The sequence below is a fragment of the Peromyscus maniculatus genome, chromosome 14 (assembly GCF_049852395.1).
Source record: "Peromyscus maniculatus bairdii isolate BWxNUB_F1_BW_parent chromosome 14, HU_Pman_BW_mat_3.1, whole genome shotgun sequence".
Taxonomy (NCBI): Eukaryota; Metazoa; Chordata; class Mammalia; order Rodentia; family Cricetidae; genus Peromyscus; species Peromyscus maniculatus.
Window position 1 is genome coordinate 18,046,879 of NC_134865.1, and position 23,893 is coordinate 18,070,771.

The 23,893-nt window shown below is 35.0% G+C and overlaps 1 protein-coding gene across 8 annotated transcripts in view; it reads right to left on the reverse strand.

Moving 5' to 3' along the window:
- Window positions 1-3,795: 3,795 nt before the first annotated feature.
- Window positions 3,796-23,893, reverse strand: part of Arhgap5 (Rho GTPase activating protein 5) — a 75,415-nt gene continuing 55,317 nt past the window's right edge. For all 8 annotated transcript variants that reach the window (XM_076550674.1, XM_076550675.1, XM_076550672.1 and 5 more), the window contains 4 exons: window positions 16,080-16,157; window positions 13,613-13,744; window positions 11,503-11,608; window positions 3,796-6,801 (listed from right to left, as the gene is read on the reverse strand). In XM_076550674.1, coding sequence (XP_076406789.1) covers window positions 6,474-6,801; window positions 11,503-11,608; window positions 13,613-13,744; window positions 16,080-16,157 — 644 coding nt within the window. In that variant the 3' untranslated portion in view covers window positions 3,796-6,473. The remainder of the gene's footprint in view (window positions 6,802-11,502; window positions 11,609-13,612; window positions 13,745-16,079; window positions 16,158-23,893) is intronic.

Sequence of the window (23,893 nt, forward strand, 5' to 3'; positions counted from 1 at the left end):
AAACCTATGCTATAATGGTTACTGTGTTGTCATTATTAATGAATATTATATGGATATGCAATTATCATGCTCAAAAATCTTTAAGTTAGCATTCAGAATATAAATAAAAACCTTTATACACAGCTCTCCTTACTTACTTCCTACAATTGAAAAGACGATTTCCTTTGGAAAAATGGTAAGAGGGTAGTATCATTGTCACCTGTAAAATTCTACTTCAATCTGTGTTAAGAATTAATCATCAATTATTACATACAGATATAGATTGGAAGCTTTAATTTTACTTACAATCTATGCCAGTGACCAGTCAACTAAATTCTACTGGCCAAATAACTTTACAACACTCATATTCATTTCTATTTTGCTAATGGCTACTCATATACTGAAGTAGTAGAGATAAGTAGTGCTACAGTGATCAATTGGCCTGCAAAGTTTAATGTACTTACCATCTAATTTCCTACAGGGGGAAATTGTTAATTCCTAATCTACACCATGAAAATAGTAATTTTAAGGTAACCCAATAGTCCATTCTGTAAGTGAAGTACTAGATAAACCAATTTGCATTTTAAAAGTACACTGGTAGAAAGTTTCCCTTAAAGTACTCCAATTAAAAAATACAAAAACATTCCACAGGCATACATGACTGCCAACAGATGCCAAGTATAGAAGCAAAATTTTTAAGAAGTAAACCTGGGAAGATAATGGCTAGCTTTGTTTGTTTTTAAATAATTTGGAGTCCTACAAAAGTAATAATAGTAATACATATTGTTTCTGAACCTAGTTATCATTTTTAAGGAACCAGTGTTCTATTTGCTTCTTGAACACCTACATTTATTTTGGACAAAACGAAATAACAAAAATCAGGAGAAAAAGTAAACTAAGAGCTCCAAATGTAAAACTGATAAAATATTTTAAGACTTAGAACATACTGACCAAAGCATCCACAATTCAAGTACACACACACACACACACACACACACACACACACACACACACACGATCTGATGAGGACATACAGATAATTAAAAAGATTTGGTGAATCAGTCGCTAAATCCGTTATCACTTATATTGAAATAAAATGAATTTTAAACTAAACACCAAACTGTTATGATAGGAAGCCCATTACTAAATTACTTACAGCAACTTTACTATTTCAAGAAAACGGAACAGAACATCTGCACTATGGCGATTAACAAGTTTGGTTTTCAACCACACATTCTGACAGCTCCTTACAGATGTATATATACATACGATATATATATATACATATATCATATATATGTATATATATATATATCGTATGTATATATACAAATATATTTGCAAGTTTTAACATTTCCAACAACTGGTAAACAAGGATTGTCAATGTTTTATTAACCTCAAGGACTATAATTCTGTTTAATACTTAAAGTATAAAAACATTTTTTACTGCCATTCACTGGCTTTTTAAAATCATTCTGGCTACCACTAAAACTTTCATAAAAGTTAATTCTACATCATTCAACTAGGATGGGAATATGAAATTCTGTAGTTCTTCATATCTCAATCCTCCAGAAGGTAACAATAGCAGATTGTCTAAGGAATAACCATGTATATTGGATGAGTCAACTAAGTAGTGAAGATTTCTCTAAGTTCATTGAAGTTAGATTTGAACTGTATTATAAAAAAACTATTGGTACTTGTAACACAGCAAATCACTGGATATGAGAATATGCGGCAAAAACGTACAGATGCTATCACTGTTTATTTTTAAATCCATGTGTATGAGTACGTGCATGTGAGTGCAGTTGCCTGTCAGGACCTGAAGAGGGTGCCAGATCCACTGGAGCCTCAGTCACAGGTGGTAGAACAGCCTGACCTGAGTGTGGGGAACTGAACTGGGCTCCTCTGCAAAAGCAGTAATGTTCTTAACCGTGGGGCCATATCAGCAGCCCAAGAACATGGTTTTGAAGAATGGAGTCTTCCTTAATTAAATATTATTTTTATCTTCAGGTATTTGGTGACTGGAAAAGGCCAAGAATTCAAATCCAAGATATGCACAAAAATTCGACTCAGATTCACCAGGTCCACAGAATCTGACAGCATATGCCCATAAAGTTGGGCTTATGTTCTTTTTAAGCCATGAGACAGCAAAAACATGTATTTTTCAATATTAATAGCTGTGCTATAACTAGAACAGGTTTAAAAATATTTCCAGTGGTTCCAAAGAATGCCTCTCAAAATCCAGACTCATGTGTATGTTTAATCTGTACATTTTACCTTGTTTTCCTATTTTTTTGACCCTTTTCAAGGGCAGGGTCTAATGTGTTCCAGGCTGTATTCACACTCATTATGTAGTAAAGGATGATTCCAAACTTCTGATTCATCTGCCTCTATCTCCTGTGTGGTAGGATTGCAGATATGTACCAGCAGGCTTGGTTTATGTAGTGCTGGGGGCTGAAGCCAGGTCTTCATGAAAGCTAAGCAAGCACTCTATCAACTGAGTTACATATCCTCTGTCCCTCCTATTTTTAAAGACTTATGTTCACAAATATCCAGAATGAGTTTTTGATTTCCTTTCATGGTATAAGGAAAGTCCAATAAAAAAATCATCCAGTAAAATTTTAATTATATTAATATAAAGTTTTAAATGTTCCTATTTTACCTAAAATTAGTTGATTTTTACCAATAAAATGGTAAAAATAGGCAACTTTAACTTAAAATTGCACAGCTTCTTAATGTTTTATTTAAAGCATTCGTTACATCGGAACTTTACTGATACTTAAATTACTGCAGCATCATCTAGATAAAGCATAAAATTATATTAACTATAAAAAGAAACAAACCACTTTTGATTTTTTAAAATTATATATACATATATTTATATCCAGTTGACAAATAGCATCACAATTATTACACTATTTTAAAAAAACATGAAAATAACAATGGAAGCTAAGGTCTAAGTTTTTTATTTCAAATGTCCCCTTTGTTTATATCTAAGAGATATTAGAAACTAGATTTCAGTACCTCAAAAACAAAACAAAACAAAACAAAACAAAAAACAACTAGAAAGTCTTTAATATTTACATCTACTATGGAAAATAAGAGCTGCTTTTTTTTGGCTAAGTTAGATTGCTATTACCTACAGTATTTACACTGTAAATGTTAAGGGTGGGGGTAAGTACTACTAAAAATACCACTTTAAACAAATACATTGTGCCTGGACTTTTGTTCTTAAGATATCTGTATACCCTGGACAAGCGCATATCAAACAGAATTTGACTTCTAAAAAAAAAAAAAAATCTACTCAAAGTCTGAAAAAGAGACCCCTTTATGCTTCTTTATGTTGTTTATCTAAATACTGTTGAGCCTGATTGTGGTGATATTTTAATTGTGCTGAAATGTGATTTTATTTGTATGTTAATAAATAAAATTTATCTGGAGATCAGAGGTCATAGCGAGCCAGGAACAGAAGTCAGGTGGTGGTAGCCCACGCCCTTAATGCGATCACATGGCAGGCAGAGTCTCTGTGTGGTCAAGGACACAGCCAAGCATGGTGACATGAGCCTTTAATCCCAGTACCAACCATACAGACCTGAAGGTCTGTACAGACAGGCAGTGATGAGGAAGTCATGTGGCTGGGCTTAGAGCCAATGAGAAGGCAGAACATGAAAGCAATAAAAGCACAGGTGAGGCAGGAAGCAGCTCTCTCGTGTGGGAAACCACGGCTTGGTGGTAAGCTAAAGTGGTTCTTAACTAATTCTCTGATCTCTTCAGCTATTATCCCTGTATTTGGCTCTCTGTTTCTTATTTACTAAGACTGTTTAGAAATTTGTCTACACCTGATATTGGAATAATAAGCATGGAACTTTAAATGAAACAATGGCAACATGTATAGATGTAATTTTTTTAATATTGTAAAATGTCTTAATGTTGACCCATAATTGTAAGACTATCTACTATTCTTTTAACCCATTAAGTCTCATATACACATGCGTATATGTCTATCCCTGAACAGTGAAATGTTCCAGGGACTTACAAGGAAAAAATGATTCAATTATGTTATTCTCTTCTTAGAATTGCTTTTCTAGTACTTAAAACACATCTATATCCTTGGGCAAAAACAAACACAAGTCAGTGTCACAGACTGAGCTTTAAAGCGCATTTTAATTTCCAGTATCTGTAACCTACTAGTAATGAGCCAGATGTAGAATACTGAAGTGATTCACTATGTAGTAGTGTGTCAAATCAATGATAGAACGCATAGAAAAGTAAGAGATCAGTTTTGGGAAAGGTGTTAAGGTGGTTAATGTGGAAACTTCTAAATGCTAACTTTAATAACAAAAATAGTTCTAAATGTAAATGAATGTTAAATTAACACATTATAAAAGAGAAAGGCTTAAATAAACTGGAACTTATATATTACAATAGTAAAGTTAGGACAGAATAAACCAAAGATATGAACAGTTCTGAAAATTCTCTTTTAAGCCTACTTCCAACAGAAATATTCAGGCTTTTTTCCTGTACATAGTTGATGCTTTATCTATACCATTTATAGTAGAAAAATAAATTCTTTAGCAACCTAGAAACAGTTTATAAAACTCTTAAAGTTTAATTTTCTTTGCCAGACATGCCAATGTTAAACTGACAGCTATAAATTAAAGCTATATAGACATAGGTATTAAGTAATATAGAACAAGTTAAGAATACTACATTTACCGGATATTCTTTTTTTTTAAAAATTACTGTACTCTTAATTCCTGTGTGCTTTGCAATAGGAATAATAGGGACTTTGTTCTCTTAGAAAAGATAATAACATGTAAGCATATGACACAAATAGGGTAATTTATAATATACATGTACTTCAACAGTAGCCTGGTTCATGTCGACATCTTGGTTGAAATTGGAAGTACAATACCTAAGATATAACAATTGGGAAAGAATATTTATTTTAAGACAAAATGGAGCAAATCAAACTCTTAGGAGCCTTGAATCTCAAAAATCATCGATTTACTATAATACAAATAAGGAAACCTTAACGTTGAAATATAAAGATTACAATATTGACCAAAGAATTTCTTCCTTACTACACAAAATATGACCCAGCAGTAAAAAGCAAATCATTTTCCTTTTCCCAGTAAAACAAATGGTATGGATTGATAATAAAATAATTTTGAATACAGCCCAACTAAATTTACCTATTATCCAGTCAGAAAGTTTTATCATAATTTAGTGTTCTGGTTTAATCTTCACTAACAAAATATTTAACCCCTAAAGCAGCAGTCATTTATAGCAACTCTGGTACCAACATCAAAGGGGGGGGGGACTGGTTTAAAAAATGGTGCAAAAGCCATTCTGGATTGTAGAACAACACATCACAGAAAGAATATGAATACAAGTTTGTGATTTTATATATACATACTCCAAGGAGTCTGTCAGTACCCAAAGTATTTTTATTGCTGTATTAGCAATGGATTTTTTTGGGATATATTCTCAAGGGCCACATAAAAATAGATTCAAGGAACAGATTAAATTGAAGTCCTAGATTAAATGTTTGGTTTAAAGAACTTTCTACAACAAATTTCATGTTTATGTATGAAAAGTTATATAACCTTATATGAAAATGTCATGAAGTATTTTTCTACACTATACTAAATGTATTCCCCAAGAGGGAAAAATTAAAATATCTAAAATATATTAGATTAAGATTACAAGACCATCATAGATCTTTTGAACATGCATCTGTTTACAGAATTAACCGTATACAAAATGTATTTTTCATTATAGATCATAAAGAAATGAGTTGGTGACAACTATCCTTTACACCACATTATCAACTCACTTTAACCACAAGTGTGTCCTTGGTATGTGAGTAAAAGAAACAAGTTCATTCACTCCTCATCAAATCATCCACAGATTTACTTAGAAGATGAAGGTGCAGAAATGTGAAATATGTTACATGTATTTTTTTCTTTCTTTCAAACAACATCCCAAGCACGGCACAGTAGCCTGAAATTATAAAATACTTAACTGGGCTTTAGTTACCTACACAGACTGCTTGAATGTAAATTAAGTTTCCAAATTAGCACATCAAATAACAAAACCAGCCATAAAGCAGGCTGAAAGCATTAAACGTTTCATATATGAGTTTTTAAATCATTTAATTTCTATAGAAAAATTTTATTCACAATATAATGTGACAGAAATCGCCACAGGAATGATATACTGATTGCAATAAGGTTGCATGCAGCAGCAGCTTTGCATTTTTATAACTATTTTTTGTTTATAAAAATTAAACCTCTCCAGTCATGCTTACCATGTTTTTAGAATTCGTAATGTATGTGAACAGGGAATACCATATAGTTCAAAGAGAAAATGTCTCATCATTTTGAATGTGGATTATCTGTATGAAACATGAAATATACTACTAAACCCTGAAACATGCATGTCTAGATTTGCTTTTGTCCAATTTTAGGCCATTTGCAATCACATTCTACTCATATAATACCAAGAGGGTCTGCCTGCAATTGCGGTTGAATTAGCTGAGGTTGCAAGGGTGGTGGTAACTGAAGGGGTACCAGTGATTCCACCAACTGTCCTGGATTTGAAGGTGGGGGAGGAGCCACAGCGTTCGCAGTTTCTACAATTTCTCCATTGTAAAAGAAAAACTGGCACTGTTGAATAAATGTTTCAACGACAGATTGATGGATTTTAGTGGTAGACAGAAACTCTCGATTTTCAAAATCAGGTCTCATCAAAGTCGGCCAAAAACAGATGGATAAGTTGTCTGCTGTCATTAGGTTGATTTTATTTTGCTGACTAACCCTGAAATTATAAAACGGAAGGGAAAAAAGAAATCAGAACTCACTGAAATTACAGAACCCCAAAGCTAGTTTATCATTTATACTAATTTCAACTTTAAATTTTTTCTTAGCAGCATATATTCAACTATATTCTAAAACAAGAGAGCAATGAATACCTATTCTTTGTGAGAATGCCAGACAGTCTAAAAGATGCTGCACTCTGGGGCTTAAAGGTTTATACATGCAAGTCTTTTCAATTTGAAAAAAAAATTCTTTTCTTCTAGGTTAAGGCCAACTGACCAACATTAATGGCTTTCCAAACAGCAAATTCTAATGTGGATCCAAATTTTTAGACTACTGTGGAAGATTAAGAAATAAATCAAGGCCAGGCAGTGGTAGCACACGCCTTTAATCCCAGCACTTGGGAGGCAGAGGCAGGTGGATCTCTTGAGTTTGAGACCAGTCTCGTCTACAGAGAGAGTTACAGGACAGCCAGGGTTACACAGAGAAGCCAAAAATCAGGGTATGTCATCCCTTTTAAACCAGCTTAGGAAAACTTAGCATAATCTATCTAGCACCTAGCACACTATGAACATCTTTTAAAACAGTATTTTGTATACTGTTAAAATTTTATCTTAAAGACAACATTCAATAAATTCTACTTTAAAATGTCTCAATTTAACATCAATTTACAAATAATTATACAGTATTAAATGATTTTCATCCAGTCCTTTAAATACCTGAGCAAGCACTTCTATCACTATCTCTAGCAAGCAAGACATGTAAGAAGCAAACCTTAGACTATAAACTATAAATTATTACATTACGTTTATTCAACCCTCTTATTCTACACATAAACAAACACTTCGAACTGGGCATAGCAGTATCCACCTGTAATCCCAGTTCTCAGAAGCTGAAGCAGTAGGATAACAGATTACAGGTCAGCCTGAGCTACACAAGAAAAAAGAAGAAAAACTGTCCAGAAGTCAGTGGCATAGCAGCAAAATCTTTAAGTTTAAAAAAAAAAAAAAATAAAGCAAACAAAAAACACAAACCAAAGAAAACTTCCAGATACAGAAATCACTCACCTAAAGTAAAATATGTAGCCTAACATTGTGTTCTGTGATGAAAAAGTCATTTCTAGTAAAAGAGACTCAACTGAACAGTGAGAATCAAGTCAACCATCTGTTGATACGTAGTAGGTGGCTAGTACATACAGTGTGGTGTGTCATGTAGCAGTGACGTGCTAGGTTCAGAACTACCTACCAAGTTGGAAGACAGTATGGAGAGTCTGTATCTGTTAGAAATTAGGTTGATCAGGGAAAGCTTCATGGACAAGGTGAAGTTTAAGGTTAAGTCAAAGGTAGGAAGGAAGGGAAACTGAGTTACAACAGTGGCTATAGCATTTGTCAGAACCTTCTGGAGGGCTTGTTAAACATCTGAAGTTTGTGATTTATTATGTCTGTGGTAAAGTCTAATAGCATAAACTGCTCAGAAATTCTCAGATAGCTGCTGTTTTGGGAACCATACTTTCAAACTATTGGCATGTTAAGATGTGCCACAAACATACTCCTGGATAGCTGCTAGTAAAAGTTTAACACAGCATAACTGCTGTTTATGGGGGAAAGAAAGGAAGTGTAACCACTCAGAACTACTAGTGTTAATCAGTTTAGAGTCTATCCTAAAGAGATAGAGCACTATTTTAATCTTGAAAAATCTTTGGGGCTGGAGTGATGGCCCAGCAGTTAAGAGCACATGTTGCTCTTGCAAAGAACTGGAGTTCAGATCCCAGCACCCACATTGTGGTTCACAACTATCTGGAACTCCGGTTCCAGGGCAACTGTTGCCCACTTAATGACCTCCACAGGCACCAGGAACACATGTGGCACACAGACGTGCATTAAGTAAAATATACAAAATAAAAACATGTAAAACAAATCTTTAGCCAAGTTTTTTATTTTTTAAAGACAGGGTTTCTTTGTGTAGCTTTGGAGCCTGTCCTGGAACTCGCTCTGTGGACTAGGCTGTTTTAGAAAGATCATCTTGACATTAGAATCAGTGGAGGGTAGAAATAAAAGTTGGCAAAGACAACTGTTAACATTAGTAGTTCCTGAATGAGAAATAGTAAATAAAGTTGTGGTAAAGGAAAGAAAATGGAATAATAATTAGAAATATGGACTTGATAATCATTGGATATACAGAGTGGAAGAATATGATCAAATAATCATTCCACAGGATAACTTTACTATCTTGTCAGTCTGTCAAAGAGATGTATGACATGTATTTGTCTTTCTCCTAGAATTCCAGGCCCATCTGTTCACTGCTATATGCCTAGTACTGTGAGAATATGCAATGGTGGGGGATGGGGAGGGGGGTTAGGAGTAGCTTCTAGTTAGCTTCAGTTATCAACCTGACATAGTCTAGAGTTACCTAAGGGAAACTCAATTGGGGTACTGCCTCAAACAGACTGGCCTGTGGGTATGCCTGTAGGCTATTTTCTTGCCTGAAGATTCATGTAGTAGGGCCTAGCCCACTGTGGGTGGTACTGTTGCTAGGCAAGGAATGTTGGGCTGTACAAAAACTTAGCTGAGCAGGAGTTGGGGAACAAGCCAGCAGGCAGTATTCCTCCACATGGTTTCTGCTTCAGCTCCTGTCCTGCCATCACCTTCAATGATAGACCTGAGAAGCATAAGCCACATAAACCCTTTCTTTGTCTAAGTTGCTTTTGGCCATGGCACTTATCAGAGCAACACAAGAAAAAACTAAAAACTGTGCAGTACATTGTTCCTTTTCAAACTCAAGTCTGAATAGCTTCTGCTCTATCTCTAGTATTTCTCAGAACCACAAAGAATGCAAATCATGCTGGGCGTTGGTGGCGCACGCCTTTAATCCCAGCACTCGGGAGGCGGAGGCAGGCGGATCTCTGTGAGTTCGAGGCCAGCCTGGGCTACCAAGTGAGCTCCAGGAAAGGCGCAAAGCTACACAGAGAAACCCTGTCTCGAAGAACCAAAAAAAAAAAAAAAAAAAAAAGAATGCAAATCATATAATGCTTTGTCAATAAAGCAATGTGGTTCTCCTAGCAAGAATAATACATATAATAAAAAAGATTTATATATTCTGAAACAAACTTATCATTATAAAGACTAAAAAGCTATAAAACTAGTCTATGAGTCATAATGTGAACAATACTTTTGATATAACCTGGCATTGTTCCTCTGTCTCTTGACTTTCTCCATCCTTATTTTGGTCAGTTCAAACAAGCCCCCTCTGTGTTCTTCAAACATCAAACAAGCTTTTGCCTGTGCTCTTTACTAATATACACAGCCAAAAACACTTCCAGAATATAGCACTTAGGATAACTTTGAAGGTGAGATAGTACTATGATTCTTTGAGCATGCTCTGCCCTGTCCTTTTTTCATAATCTTTTAAATCAAGTCCAATTGTTAATTCAACCTGTTATGTTCACAAGATATTGCTATTCTCTATATTCAATAAGGTTTACAGCTTCCACGTACTCTGTTAATAATATATCAACCATTAATTAGTTTTCAAAAGGGGAAATTTTACCATCTTACTGTATTTATCAAGTTGACAGTTTTGTTTTTTAAGAAGGGGACTTGGAAGAAAGGTTTATTTCTTTATATAGCCAGTTTAATTTTATATTGCACACTGACAGCAATAATAAAACTTCAAACGTTAGTGAATAGTCTCTTTTAAGAAGAACAGATAAGAATACACTTCATTTGGGCCCTATTATGATTATTGAAGTTTATTTTTTGGTGGAAGGATCAAACTCAGGGCTTCCCAGATACTAGGCAAATGTTCAACCACAACCCTACAGAATTGTTTAAACTGCCACTAAAAATGTTTTGAATAAACTTTTGATAGTTTATTTGTATATGTGCAAATAAAATTTTGCAGAAATTCAAAACAAAAAACAAACCCCACAAGCACTCATTTATTCTTCAGAACAACTTCAATGAAGTGTTATTTTCTCTCATTTGATAACTGAGAAATGGGTAGTTTCTCTACGGTTACAACTGTAACATTGCAAACTGACACCTGTTTGACTACAGTGTCTGAGCAAATCTTAATACTCAATACTACAGTGCCTGTTACTGAATGTAAATTCCAACTGGAACATATGTAGAGTTATGAATATAAGAATTAGTGTCTCATATTTTGAGTAACAGGACAGATAGTTTGCGGTAAAATTTCCATGTATGGAATACACCAACTACACAACACAGTCTAGAACACCAGGCGAAGTGAAACACACAACAGCTGCACTCTACTTATTATCCCCTCTTCAAACCCGAACATCTCCAACTCCAAATGTTGATTTGGTTATTTTGGTTACTGTCATTTTTTTTTCAACTACAATTCTAAGATTCCACACAAGAGAACTACTAAAAAAAAAAAAAAAAAAAAACTGAGAAAAAATATATTGTTGGGCTGGGTATATAGTTCAGTGATAGAGTGCTTGCCCAGCATATGGAAGGCCCTGGGTTTAATTCCTAGTGTAATAACTCAGCAAACACTGATTATATGTGCAAAATATTATCACAAAGCTTTACAGATATGAATTAGATAATATAGACAACCATTACAAAGGATCCAAACAGAACCTGGTTAGTCGGTATTCCCCTTAGTAGAAGTTATAATTATCTAGCTTATAAAGGTTACAGGTTTGAAACACAATGTGCATTTTATTTGCAAGTACCTGTTTAGATGCGTTATCACATATCTGAATACATCATAGTTTACGGGATGAAATTTCTTAACAATTTCTTTCAAGGCGTGAAGGCGTTCTGTTTTATCTGGGATTTCTGTAAGAGAAATTTTTGTATAAAATGAATAAACTTTCAAATATCTAATACAAACTTCCAGTTAATATTTACTATGAAAATTAAGACTGTGTTTGAGGTATATTGTACTTCTATATATATACAACTACAAATTTATTTAGAATTACCTAATTACTTGTAAGTACGTTAGTCTCTTTAATATTTGCACAATGGATTGTAAGAATTTCAGGCTTTATGTGTACAACTACTCAGTCCTACAGCTGAACAACAAAAGCAATAACACTGATAAATGAGCCTTGTGCATCTTTCAATGATATTTCTGAAACATGAACTTTTTAATTTTAATGTGTCATCAAGTTTTTCTTTTGATAAAAATATGTCCCTCAGGTTCAAAGACTTCCAAAAGCAGTGATAGGCACAATGTAGCCCTGAATCCATAGTTATCCACATTGCACTGACTTGCAATTTCCTTTACCAGTATCATAAACATTTAATGTAGTTATTTTCCAAGTTAATGCAACTATAAAACAGGATAACTAAAACACAGTACAGCAATAAATGGGAGGTAAGAGATTTATTTTTTCTCTCTCACTTTACATCATGGTAGAATTATCAAGTACTAAAAATTCTCATTTGTCACATTTTACTTCTAAACTAGACCTTTCAAGTGAACTTTCTAAGTAGGAAGTTCTAAGGCTAGTGTTTATAACCAAGAGATAACACCTGGGAATATGTATAAGGCAACTACACCTTGTGACAATATATTGAAAGATTTTTTTGAATCTTTACTTTTTAAAAGGAGATGTTATTTTCTATCATTTGTGTGTGTGTGTCTTTGTAGGGAGGGATGTGCTGCACAAGTGCAGGTGCCCACTAGTAAAGGAGAGGGTGGTGAATCACCCAGAGCTGGACTTACAGTTGGCTGTGAGCTACCTGGCATGGGTGCTGGAAACTGAACTCAGGTCCCCTACAAGAGCAGGAAGTGCTCTTTACTGTGAGTCATCTCTCTAGCCCTCTTTTAAAACTTACTTTAAAATTGATTCACTTATTTATGTGTGTAGAGATGAGAGGGGGAGGCACGTGCCACAGGGCATGGAATAAAGGTCAGAGGACAACTTGTTCAAGTTATTTCTCTCCTTTCACCATGTGTGTTTGGGGATCAAACTCAGATTGTTTGGTGGCAAGCAACTTTCCCTAAGGAGACATCTTGCTGGTTCAGAACTGTATTTTAACTAAAAACAAATAACTGAGAACTTTTAAAATAAAACTAAAGAAGTAATCCCATTTAAAAGACCTTGAATACTTACACTAAAAGAAAAACCTAGAAATTTCATTAATTTTAGCCATTAGTGCAAATTAAGCATTAGGTTTCTTGATGCTCAAACAGACTTTAGGTTCCATTTTCAGGATAAATGATATGTGCATACTAGAAACACCTGAGTGACTAATGTCAAAGTAGGAATACACTTTGAATCAAGTACTCTGTCTGACTCACTCACTGCCTTACTCCAAAGTCCTTAATAAGTAAAAACATCCTTATCTTCTAGGAGCATTTATCTTCTCTAGGAGGTACTGTGCAGGCAAGCATGAGGACCAAAGTGCAGAGTCTACCACCCATGTAAAAAGCAGCAGCATGGGTAGCTTCATGTGACCCCAGGACTGTGGAAAAGAGGAGACCAGAGGATGTTAGGACTTACTGACTGCCAACCTAGCAACATGTTCAGAACAAGAGAGAGAACTTATCTTGGAATAAGGTGGACAGTAATAAAACAGGACACCCAATATTCTCTTCTGGCCTCAAAGTGCACCTTCTCCCTGCCCCTCATTATCTGTGGAAGTAGCTAAAAACAAATATCCCTAAAGTCATTCATGAGCATCCTGACTTTATTTAAATTTGGTGGAAATCTTTAAGACATATTTTGAATAGAGTGAGTTTTTAACTAAAAATTCTAGTGCATAGTTGATTCTGGCAACCAATATTCAAAACCACGATCCCCATCCGCCCAAAAGGAAGTTTCTGCTTACTCGCAGCTTCCAATAGCTCTGGATGGAGTGAATAGGGAATCAAGGGATCTGGCAAGTCAGCAAAGAAAGCTTTGAGAGCTCCAGCTACAGCATTTACTGTCACTTCCATGGATACCAGATTGATATTATGGTCTGTAAGACAGAATCAAAACTTAAGTTATATAATGACATTTTAACTTAACGCAGAGATACAGTCAACAGGCATCTTTCTGCCAAAAGACATTTTTCATGAATTGTTTTTCCTCACAGGCCAGCAAACTATACAGATCAGGAAGACAACTTCATGCAAAAAGCACTTTATTCATAAACACTGTATGGTATATATCAGCATAGAGTTCATTAAAGAATTTTAATTACACTGTTACTTTAATTACTTGTTTATACACAGACTATTTAAAAAACTATAAGAAAACAGAAAGACAAACAATATGGATGATGTATAGCAATTCTAATTTGGATCTTTAAACTTGACTTTGTAATGTTTTGAGTAAACAGGTTAAATAATTATGACATCAGTAATGGGTTGATTTAAAGAACAAGAATGGAACATGCTAAAAGTGTATCAAGTCATTTACATGTGAAAATACAGATGAGGAAAAATCATCCCATGACTTAGAGACAGTTGTTATTATTTTATAGCATTCTTCCTTTGAGCCCTTTCATGATCACTTAGAGAAAACACGACCCATTTACACTTCTTACTGGACAAGCATTATCTCATTAGCCTTACATTTATTCTTCCATCTCCACTGTGTGATGAAAAAATTAGATCTAGAAAGATTCACTTGCTGGAGGCACAGACAGTGGCAAGACTAAAACTAAAACCACTAAATTGAATCCAAGAGCCCCAACTATCACTCTGCCCTCCTCACTGAAAGTGGAACTGTGCCAATTTGACATAAAATACAGTTTCTCTAATATTTCTTAAAAAATATGGTAGAATACTTTTGGCAACATGGCATACTTCTACGCAGGAATACACAAACCAACATGTAATGTTTTGCCATTTTAACAAATATAAATAATTATTCTACCTCCCTACAATATACAACATTCGTAGACACATAGGTATTTCTTCCTCCTCTCTTTAAATTATAAATACTGCAACAAATGCCTTTAACAAGATCATGCAAAGGCTTTTGGAATACAAATTCCTTGAAGTAGAATTTCTAAAACAAAGGAATCTGAATTTTAATATTCACAAACTGCCTCTCAAAAATGTACCTACAACAGATATAGAAAATATGTTTGCCTACATTACCAACAATCTTTTTCACTGATAATAAACATAATCTTAAAATAAAAACTTGTAATTGAAAGAGGCTGAGTATCTTTTCAAATATATACTAACGGTTTATCTGTATAAGTCACTCTATACTCTCAAGATTTTGTTCTTATATTCTCACACAGAATTTTTACATTTCTAGGTAGCCTAGATTGTTATTCATTTATGCTTTCTAGGTTTCTTACTAAATTTAGGCCCTTTCCAGTCAAAGACTATAAAAATATTCACTTACTTCTAGTAAATTGATTTTCATTTTTTAGTTTGATCTTTGATCACACATGGAATTCCTTACTAGTAGAGGCTCACTTTTGAATTTACTCCTAAATATTAGTTATCTGTTACATTACATAGTGCCATTTCTGATATAACTGTTGCTAGTTCATCATAAATAAATTTACTGCCTTTTTAATTCTGGCACTGGCTTTATAGATTCTACTAATCTTTTATTTGTAGATAGCTTATTGGATCAGAAATATAAAATAGGGCAAAAACGTACCATTGTCCATAACCTATCATAGCTTACCTCAAAGTGTTTGCTTTACATTAATCACCACAGTCTCAGCACATAAATTCTCACTTCTAAATAAGACCTATAATTTTTATTGCCTATAACACTTGGTTTCAATTCTGAGTATCCTTCTTTTCAATAAGTTCTTTCTTGTCTTCTAGCCTTCACACTCCAAAATATAGATGCAATACTGTATTCTCTGAGCCCATCTGTTTCAACTCTGTCAAATCTTTCTTTTATTCTAAATGTATTTTAAAAGTTTAATATTTCCAACTTCTTCTTCCTGTTTCCTAATATCCACCTTCCTAAGAAGACTCTAAAAGAATCAACGTTTTCTTTCTCTTTCCTTCCTTCCTTCCGTCCTGTTTGTTTTTGATACAAAATTTCACTATTCGGCCTTGGCTGTTCTTGAACTCCTGCCTCCGCCTTCTGAGTGCTGGGAATAAAGGTATGTACCATCATGCCAGGCTCCAGATTTTCTTGTTAGTACGAAGACAGACCTCTCTCAGTTCTTCTATTCCTTTACTGTGGCAACTACCATATATTTAATATTTCTAATCACACTTTTAAATGCTCTCCTCTCCACATCCACTTCTATAGGAAGTTTCAAATAAAATTTCTTACCATAAAATTCTAGTAAGGAAAACAGTAAGATAATTTTATTTTGTAATTACCTTGATCAAACTGCTTTTGAATGTTGTCTTGATCAGTTTTATTTCCACTAACACGGTACAATCCTTCAGTACATAATCCTAAGAAATTAAAAAAATGTTTTTACAAACACAAATATCCGTAACAAAGAATATGCTTAACTCTAAATCCTTAGCAACCAGTCACAGTTTACAGAAATATTAGAAAATTGATTCCTGTCTAGTATCATTCCAGGAGCAGTATGTCAGGGCCTTTGCATAGGGAAACATTATTTCTCTCTGTCTGGTTACAAGTATTTCATGCTTTACAAAGTGTTATACTGGGAAAAATTTTCAACTCTCAGAAATCTATGAAGATAAAAATGATCAAAAATTTACTGTCATAAAATTTATGAGGACATGATCCTATCCATAAAAACTATGAGTTAACACTGACACAACCAACATGAATTAGTCTCGTAAGAACTCAGCTATGTGAAAGAAACCAGATTATGTCTGATGTAGTGGCACATGCCTATAATCATAGCCCTTAAGAAACTGAGGCAGGAAGATCATGAGGTTCAACAGCAAAAGTCTGTCTCAATGAATGAATGCATGAATGAAAGGAAGGAAGCCAGAAACAAAAGAATATATTTAACTTATATAACATCCTACAACAAGGAATTCTTACCTATATTCTGAGCAAAAATTTCTAAAAAGCAATTGTTTCTAATGGCTAGAAAATCAGTTATGACAGGACAAAAATGTGATGAAGATGGTTTTATTCTTGACAGGTATATGTATTTGTTAAAAATGCATACATCTGTACTTGTAAGATCAGTATACTGTGTTCTATGTAACTCATGTCCTTAAAAAACAAAACAAGCAAATACTAAACACTCTACAGTCAAAAGCTGAGAAAATGGCTCAGTGGATAAAGTGCTTGCCATGCCATTCTGAGGACCAGATTTCCAATCTCCAGGACTAGGTAGGTGTGGCAGCCGCCCATCATCCTAGCATTCTGGAGGTAGAACTGGGATTTCTAGGGCAAGGTGGCTAGATAGATTAGCTAGATGAGGCAGTTGGCAAGGTCTGGGTTTAGTGAGATATCCTACTTCAATAAATAATGCAGAGAGTAACTGAGAAGTCACTTGACATTGACTTTGAGTCTCTGCATCCACACACGTGAGCTGGAGCACATACCAGTGAAAACACACACACACACACACACACACACACACACACCCACACACACACACACCAAATAAACTCATTCACAACCAGATGATAATAGAATCAATCATTTGGGTAGACCCTAGTTTTCAGTTAGAAATAATCAAGGAAACTGAAATTTCCCCAATGAAGAAATATCACATGTGGATGTAGTGTTAATGCTCGCTACCAGCAATTCTTGACTGCTTACCTTCTGATACTGATATTAATCAGTCTCAAACAGCAGTTAAACTAATGCAAATTATATACACAAATATATATATATATATAAAATCACTTATATTATCTCCTACTGGTTATTTTTCTGGAAGAAATCTGAAACAGGTAAAAGTTATAAAAGATGGGGAGAAAAACAGGGCTATTATCTTTCCTTTATGATTCAAGCATGCTAATATGATAAAAGGAGAAATACTATCTCTCAAGAACACATCACTACTTACTGCTAATGATTTAATGTCCAACTCTTCTCTAAGATCTAGTGCCAGTGGGTTTTTTCTACTTCTTTCATTTGCATTATAAACAAACACCTACCAAATGAATTGTATCACAACATTCTCTAGATCATTACACCAATTAAAACACCTCTTCCTTATTGACACCTTCCTTGCTATTTCCACTTAGAACCACCTTCTTTAGAATTCCCACAGCACTGTGAAACTGTAAACTATCACCACTAAGTACTTTTTATACACTAGAGTAGAACACACTCTGTATGCCAGCTGTAATGTTAACAGTATTAGCAACGCCCTGTCATCTTCAAGGTCCTTCACACCTTGTAGTGGTTCTCAGGGGAGACAGTGTACTTCAGGGACCACTTGGCAATGCCTAGAAACATTTTTGGATGTGATAAATGGAGGAAGGAGTAAATTAGTTCTTTTGTCATTGCTGTGACAAAACATACACCAGAAGCAACTTAAGGAAAACTGGGTTTTATTTGTGGGTCACTGTTTGAGAGTAAGGTCCACCAAGACAAGGAAATCACAAGAGCAGGAATAGAAAGCAGCTGACTGCATTATGTCTAAAGTCAGGAAGCATGGCTGTGGAGGGGGGATGCAAAGCTTGCCTTTCCCTTTTTACTCAGTCTGGAACTCTCCCTAGCCTATGGAATGGCTTCCACCCAAGTTGACCTCATCTAGAAATTTCCACAAATATGTTCAGATATTTATCTCCTAGGTGATTACAGATGAAATCAAGTTGGCAATATTAACCATCAAGGGGACCTAGTGAAGTATTGACAGTAACAAAGCACAGAACAACAACAACAAAAGAAATACAGCTAAGTGCATAAGCCAAATAACTGTTCGACTTATAACTTCTCTTTTTGTTGTGATACATTTATACCACAAATGCATAAATTTAACATACACCTAATTTGCAAAGATGTAATTTCTGGCAATACCAGAAAGGGATGGAAAATATCTGTATAGGAGTTTTTATTTACTTTGAAACAAAGTTAAGTTGAAATAAAACATGACTGTTTAAAGGTTTCAGATGTGCTTGGTGTAATGGTACAAGCTTTTAATCTTAGCACTTGGGAGGCAGTGGCAGGAGGATCTCTGTGATTCGAGGCCAGCCTGGCCCTACATAGTAAGTTCTAGGACAGCCAGAGCTACATAGAGAGACCCCATTTTGAAAAACATCAAAAAAGTTATGATGTTATTTATAACCCCTGGTAACAATTAAAAAGCTAATTTAAACTCACCCTTTCTCTCTTAACAGATTGATTAAAAAAGAAAACCAAGATACAGTCTATAAGATACCATCACAGGCCCAATGACACAAATATTTGAATGTAAAGAGACGGAGGACTTATCAAAACACTAGTGCCTGTGCCTGGGCCTGTGGTATCAACTATTTAAAAGTCTGAGAAAGGAAGAACAGTGGAACCCAGAAGTTCTAGGTAATACTGAGAAGACACTGTTTCAAAAACCAAGTAAAACAACAAAACAAACCTAAAAGGATTGAAAATTCTATCAATGCAAAGAGAAACAAAAAGATAGCTGGAGTGGCTATCTTAATTATCAGAAAATAATATGAGTGTAAGACAAAAACTTCAGAGGGTATCTTTCAAGATGATCTAGTATCCATGAACATATATGCCCAATGAGCATTCCAAAATGTAAGAAGCAAATTACACAAAACTAAGCTCAAGTATAAAAGAGACAGTACAAAGGTACAGGAACAACAATAATGAAAGCAAATAAAGATTACCAAAAAACCCACAAGACTTGAATAACATCATAAGCCAACTAGACCAAACAAGAACAGAACATCCAAAAACAGCACAATATACATACATTCTCTTAAAATCCACAAGGAATGTTTCTAGGACAAACCATATCATGTATTAGGTCACTTAACAAGCCGAAACTAATTTGAAAGGTCTGAATATAGAGCTTGTTCTCTGACCACAAAAGACTGAAAGTATAAATCAACAAGAAAGGGAAATTTGTAAATAAGTAGAAAGTAAACTGCATCCTCATATGGATCAAAGAAATTACAAATGAAATTAGAAACTACTTTGAGATGAATGAATGGAATCCTACATGCGCAGCAGCAAAAGCAGTCTGCAGACAGAATTGTGCAGCTATGTACCTACAAACAGGTCCTTGGGCTAGAATTGGAGCTCAATAGCAGAGAACATGCATGTGTGTCTCTAAGTCCAATCACCAGCAACACAGAACAAAGAAAGAAAGAAACAAGCACTCCATTTCAAGGTTAACTTTATGAATGCTAGAAAAAAAAAATAACAAGTCTATACTCAAAGCAAGAAAAATAGAGAAATATAAAATATAAAATTAAAAAATAGAAAAACAACACCAACACTCAAAAAGTTGGTTCTTTGAAGAGATCAATGATCTGGGCAAGCTTTTAAATAGACGGACCAAGAGGGATCAGGGGAAGGAGAAGACTCGAATCACCAAAATCAGAAATGAAAATAGTGGTATTACTAAAAACATAGAAACAAGAAAATACAAGACAGTATACTATGAGGAATTTATGCCAACAAACACGTAAGTGAAGTTACATGGGTACATTTTTTTGCAATACACACTAACAAAATTCACTAAAGAAGAATCAGAAAAACTTAAAAAGATCTATTAGTAATAAGCACTAACTGATCATAAAAACCTGGCAGTAAGAAAAATCCAGAACCACATGACTTCATTGATTAACTATAATATTCATCCCTTAAAAAATTATCAACAGGAATTAATCTCAAATTATTAAAAAATTGTTCAAGAATATTCTGTAATTATTTGTGAGAGAAAGTGATTATCCTAAATATCAAAGATCAAGAAATCACCAGAAATGAAAACCATGGACCAATATCCCTATAAATACAAATACAAAAATCTTCAACAAAATACTAGTAAACCAATTTAATCAGTATATTACATTTATACATTAAGACCAAGATTTATTCAAGGATAACAACCCACAGAAATCAATTGATGTAATAGACCACAGGAAGATAAATCTACCTGAATATCTGAATTCATACAGAAAAAGCATTTGACAGAATTCAACACCTTTCATGACAAATTATCAGTAAGAGGAAAAATAAGACTAACATCTAAGAATTCTAGAATATAATCAACAGACCAAGCCCAAGACTCCGCAGCACAAAAATTTAAACACTACAGACATAGACAATCTACTTAATGAAATTATAACAAATTCCCCAAATCTAGAGGAAGAAATTAATATCCAAACAGAAGAAGCACTTGGAATCTTAAACAATCAGAGAATGCTGCCCTAACTACATTCAGTGTCACAAATACTAAGCAAAGAAATGATAAAGCCAAGATATCAATTCACAGAGGCAAGCACATCAGAAATCAGCAGCCCTGAAAGCCAAGAAAGCCTGCAATGATTTATTACTAGCCCTGAAAGTAACAGCCAACCAAGATTACCATATTCAGCAAAGCTATCTTTTAAAGTTGATGGATAAATAAGGACATTTGAAAAAAAGCACAAATTAAGGCATATCAGTAACACCAAGGCAGCACTACACAATACTTAATGGAATACTATAGACTAAGAAGAAAGTCTCAATAATAAGCACATGAGAAAAAAATTGAGAGGAATAAGTGGTAAGAATTCATCATATTCAATGTCAAACAAGAAAACCTTTATATTGATGAGGAGAAATCAATGATCAATCAATAATCCAATCACATAGAAAAGCAATCCCACCCTCTAACACCACAGAAATGAGTAAACACCTCTCAAAATAAGACTCAAATGTAAATAGCTTCAAATTACTGTCTCCATGAAACAGGATTCACTGGTAAAGACACCCACAAGCCAAGAATCTCTAAGATAGACCACAATCTAGGCTACAAATCAATGGAATCTAAATAATATCTTAGTATCTTATCCAAACATATGGCGAGAGAATTAGTAATCAATAGTGAGAAAAACTTCAGAAACTACACGAATACATATACTGAACAGTAACATCTAAATGACCCGTGGGTCACTGAGGGGAAAAAAAATTTTGAAAACTACAAACTTTCCTTGAATCCGATTACAACGCAAGGTAACTTAACCAGAACACTGGGAATATAGCTAAGGAAGTTGGGAGAGGAACCTTTATAGCTATGAGTACTTCTATTAAGTACTCAGAAAGATCTTGTGGTGGTCTGAATGAAAGCTGTTCCTTAGTCTCAGGCATCTGGACAGTTGGTCCTTGGCTGATGGCACTGTTGAGAGGTTGAGGAGGTACAGCCCAGCTGGGTCCATCACTGGAAGCCAGCTTTTAGATTACAAGCCTCGTGCCACTTTCAGTTCACCCTCCCCCTCTGTGCTTGTGACTGACAAGGTCAACTTTTGGGTTCCTAAACCTGCTACTTGCTGACATGCCTCCCATACGACAGAACCTCTGGAACATAAAGCCAAAAGAAACTGTTCCATACGTCACTTTTGGTCTGTGTTTGTGTTGAGTATTTTCTTCAACTTGATAAAAGCTAGAGAGTTGTTTGAGAAGGGAACCTAAGTGAGAAAATGCCCCATAGACTGGCCTGTGGCCAAGCCTGTGGCCAAGCCTGTGGTGCACTTTCTTAATTAGTGATTGATGGGGAGGTCCCAGGGCACTGTGGGTAGTGCCATCCCTGAGCAGGTAATCCTGGGGTGTATAAGAAAACAGGCTGAGGAAGCCTTGGGAGATTAGTAAGAGGCACTCCTCCATAACCTGTTTCAGTTCCTGCCTACAAGTTCCTGCTTTAAGGTCCTGCCTTGGCTTCCCTCAGTGATGGAGTGACCTGAAAACTGTAAGATGAAATAACCTTCTTCCTTCCAAAGTTGCTTTTTGGTAGTGGTGCTTTAATACAGCAACAGAAATTCTAAGAGTTTGATCACAGATGCAGCAAAGTAATACTGACCTCAAATAGATAACCTAATAATGAATCACAAGATCTAAAAAACAAAAACAAAACAAAACAAAACTCAGACAATTCAAACTCAGAGCCAGCAGATGACAAAGAAATCATAATGATCAGGGCTCACGGTATCCGATTTCAAACTATGCTACATACTCATAGTACTGAAAACAGAACAGTACTGGCACAAAAAGAGATGTTGATCAGGAGAAGAGAATAGAGGATCCAGAAATAAACCCCCAGAGTTGCAAACACCTAATTTTTCATAAAGTTCTCAAACACACTCCCTCTCCCTCTCTTAAAAACCCAAACCATATACAGGGGTGGGAAGGCAGTCTCTGTACCAAAAGGTGGAAGAGAAATTAGATCCCTATTTCTTACTCTATTTAGAAAAAAATCAATTCAAAATTAGTCTAAGACATGAAGCTCTGAAAGTGCTACAGGAAAAAGACTTCAAGATACAGGCACAGGCAAAGAATTTTCAGAAACAGACAGCACCAACACAGTAATAACCTGAAGAATTAGAAAATGGGATCATACAAATTTATAACGCTTCTGCACAGCAAAGAAAAAAATTAGCAGAAAAGACACATGCTACAGAAGAAAACTTTTGCCAACTACACACACATACACACACACACACACACACACACACACACACACACACACACGAGAAAGGGACAAATACCACTGTATACCATAAAGTTTTACTATCAGGCTGGGGAGACGGCACAGTTCTCAGAGTGCTTGCCATGCAAACGTGAGGCCCCGACTTCAATTTCTCAGACGCCATGCTAAAACAAGTAAATTAATAAATAAATGATAGTCTGAAGGGGGAGTTCAGTGGTTAAGAGCATGTACTCCTCTTGCAGAGGACTCAAGTTCAGTTCCCAGCACCCATATGGGGCATCCTACAACCACCCGTAACTCTAGCTTCAAGGAATCAAACATTTTCTTATGGATTCCATGGGTACTTGGACTCATACATTCACAAGACCACAAAGATATACAAAATTTAAAAAAATAAATCTCAAAATAAAATAAAACAAAGCCCGGCATAACAGGACATGCCTCTAATCTCAGTTTTTGGGAGTGGAGACATGGAGGAAAATAACACAAAATAAACACAAAAGTAAATTATCCAATCGACTAATGGGATAATCAACAAATTTCAAAAGAACACAGATGTCCCAAAGGTGTGCAGTATCTTTTGATACCAGAGAAAAACAAATTAAACTTTTC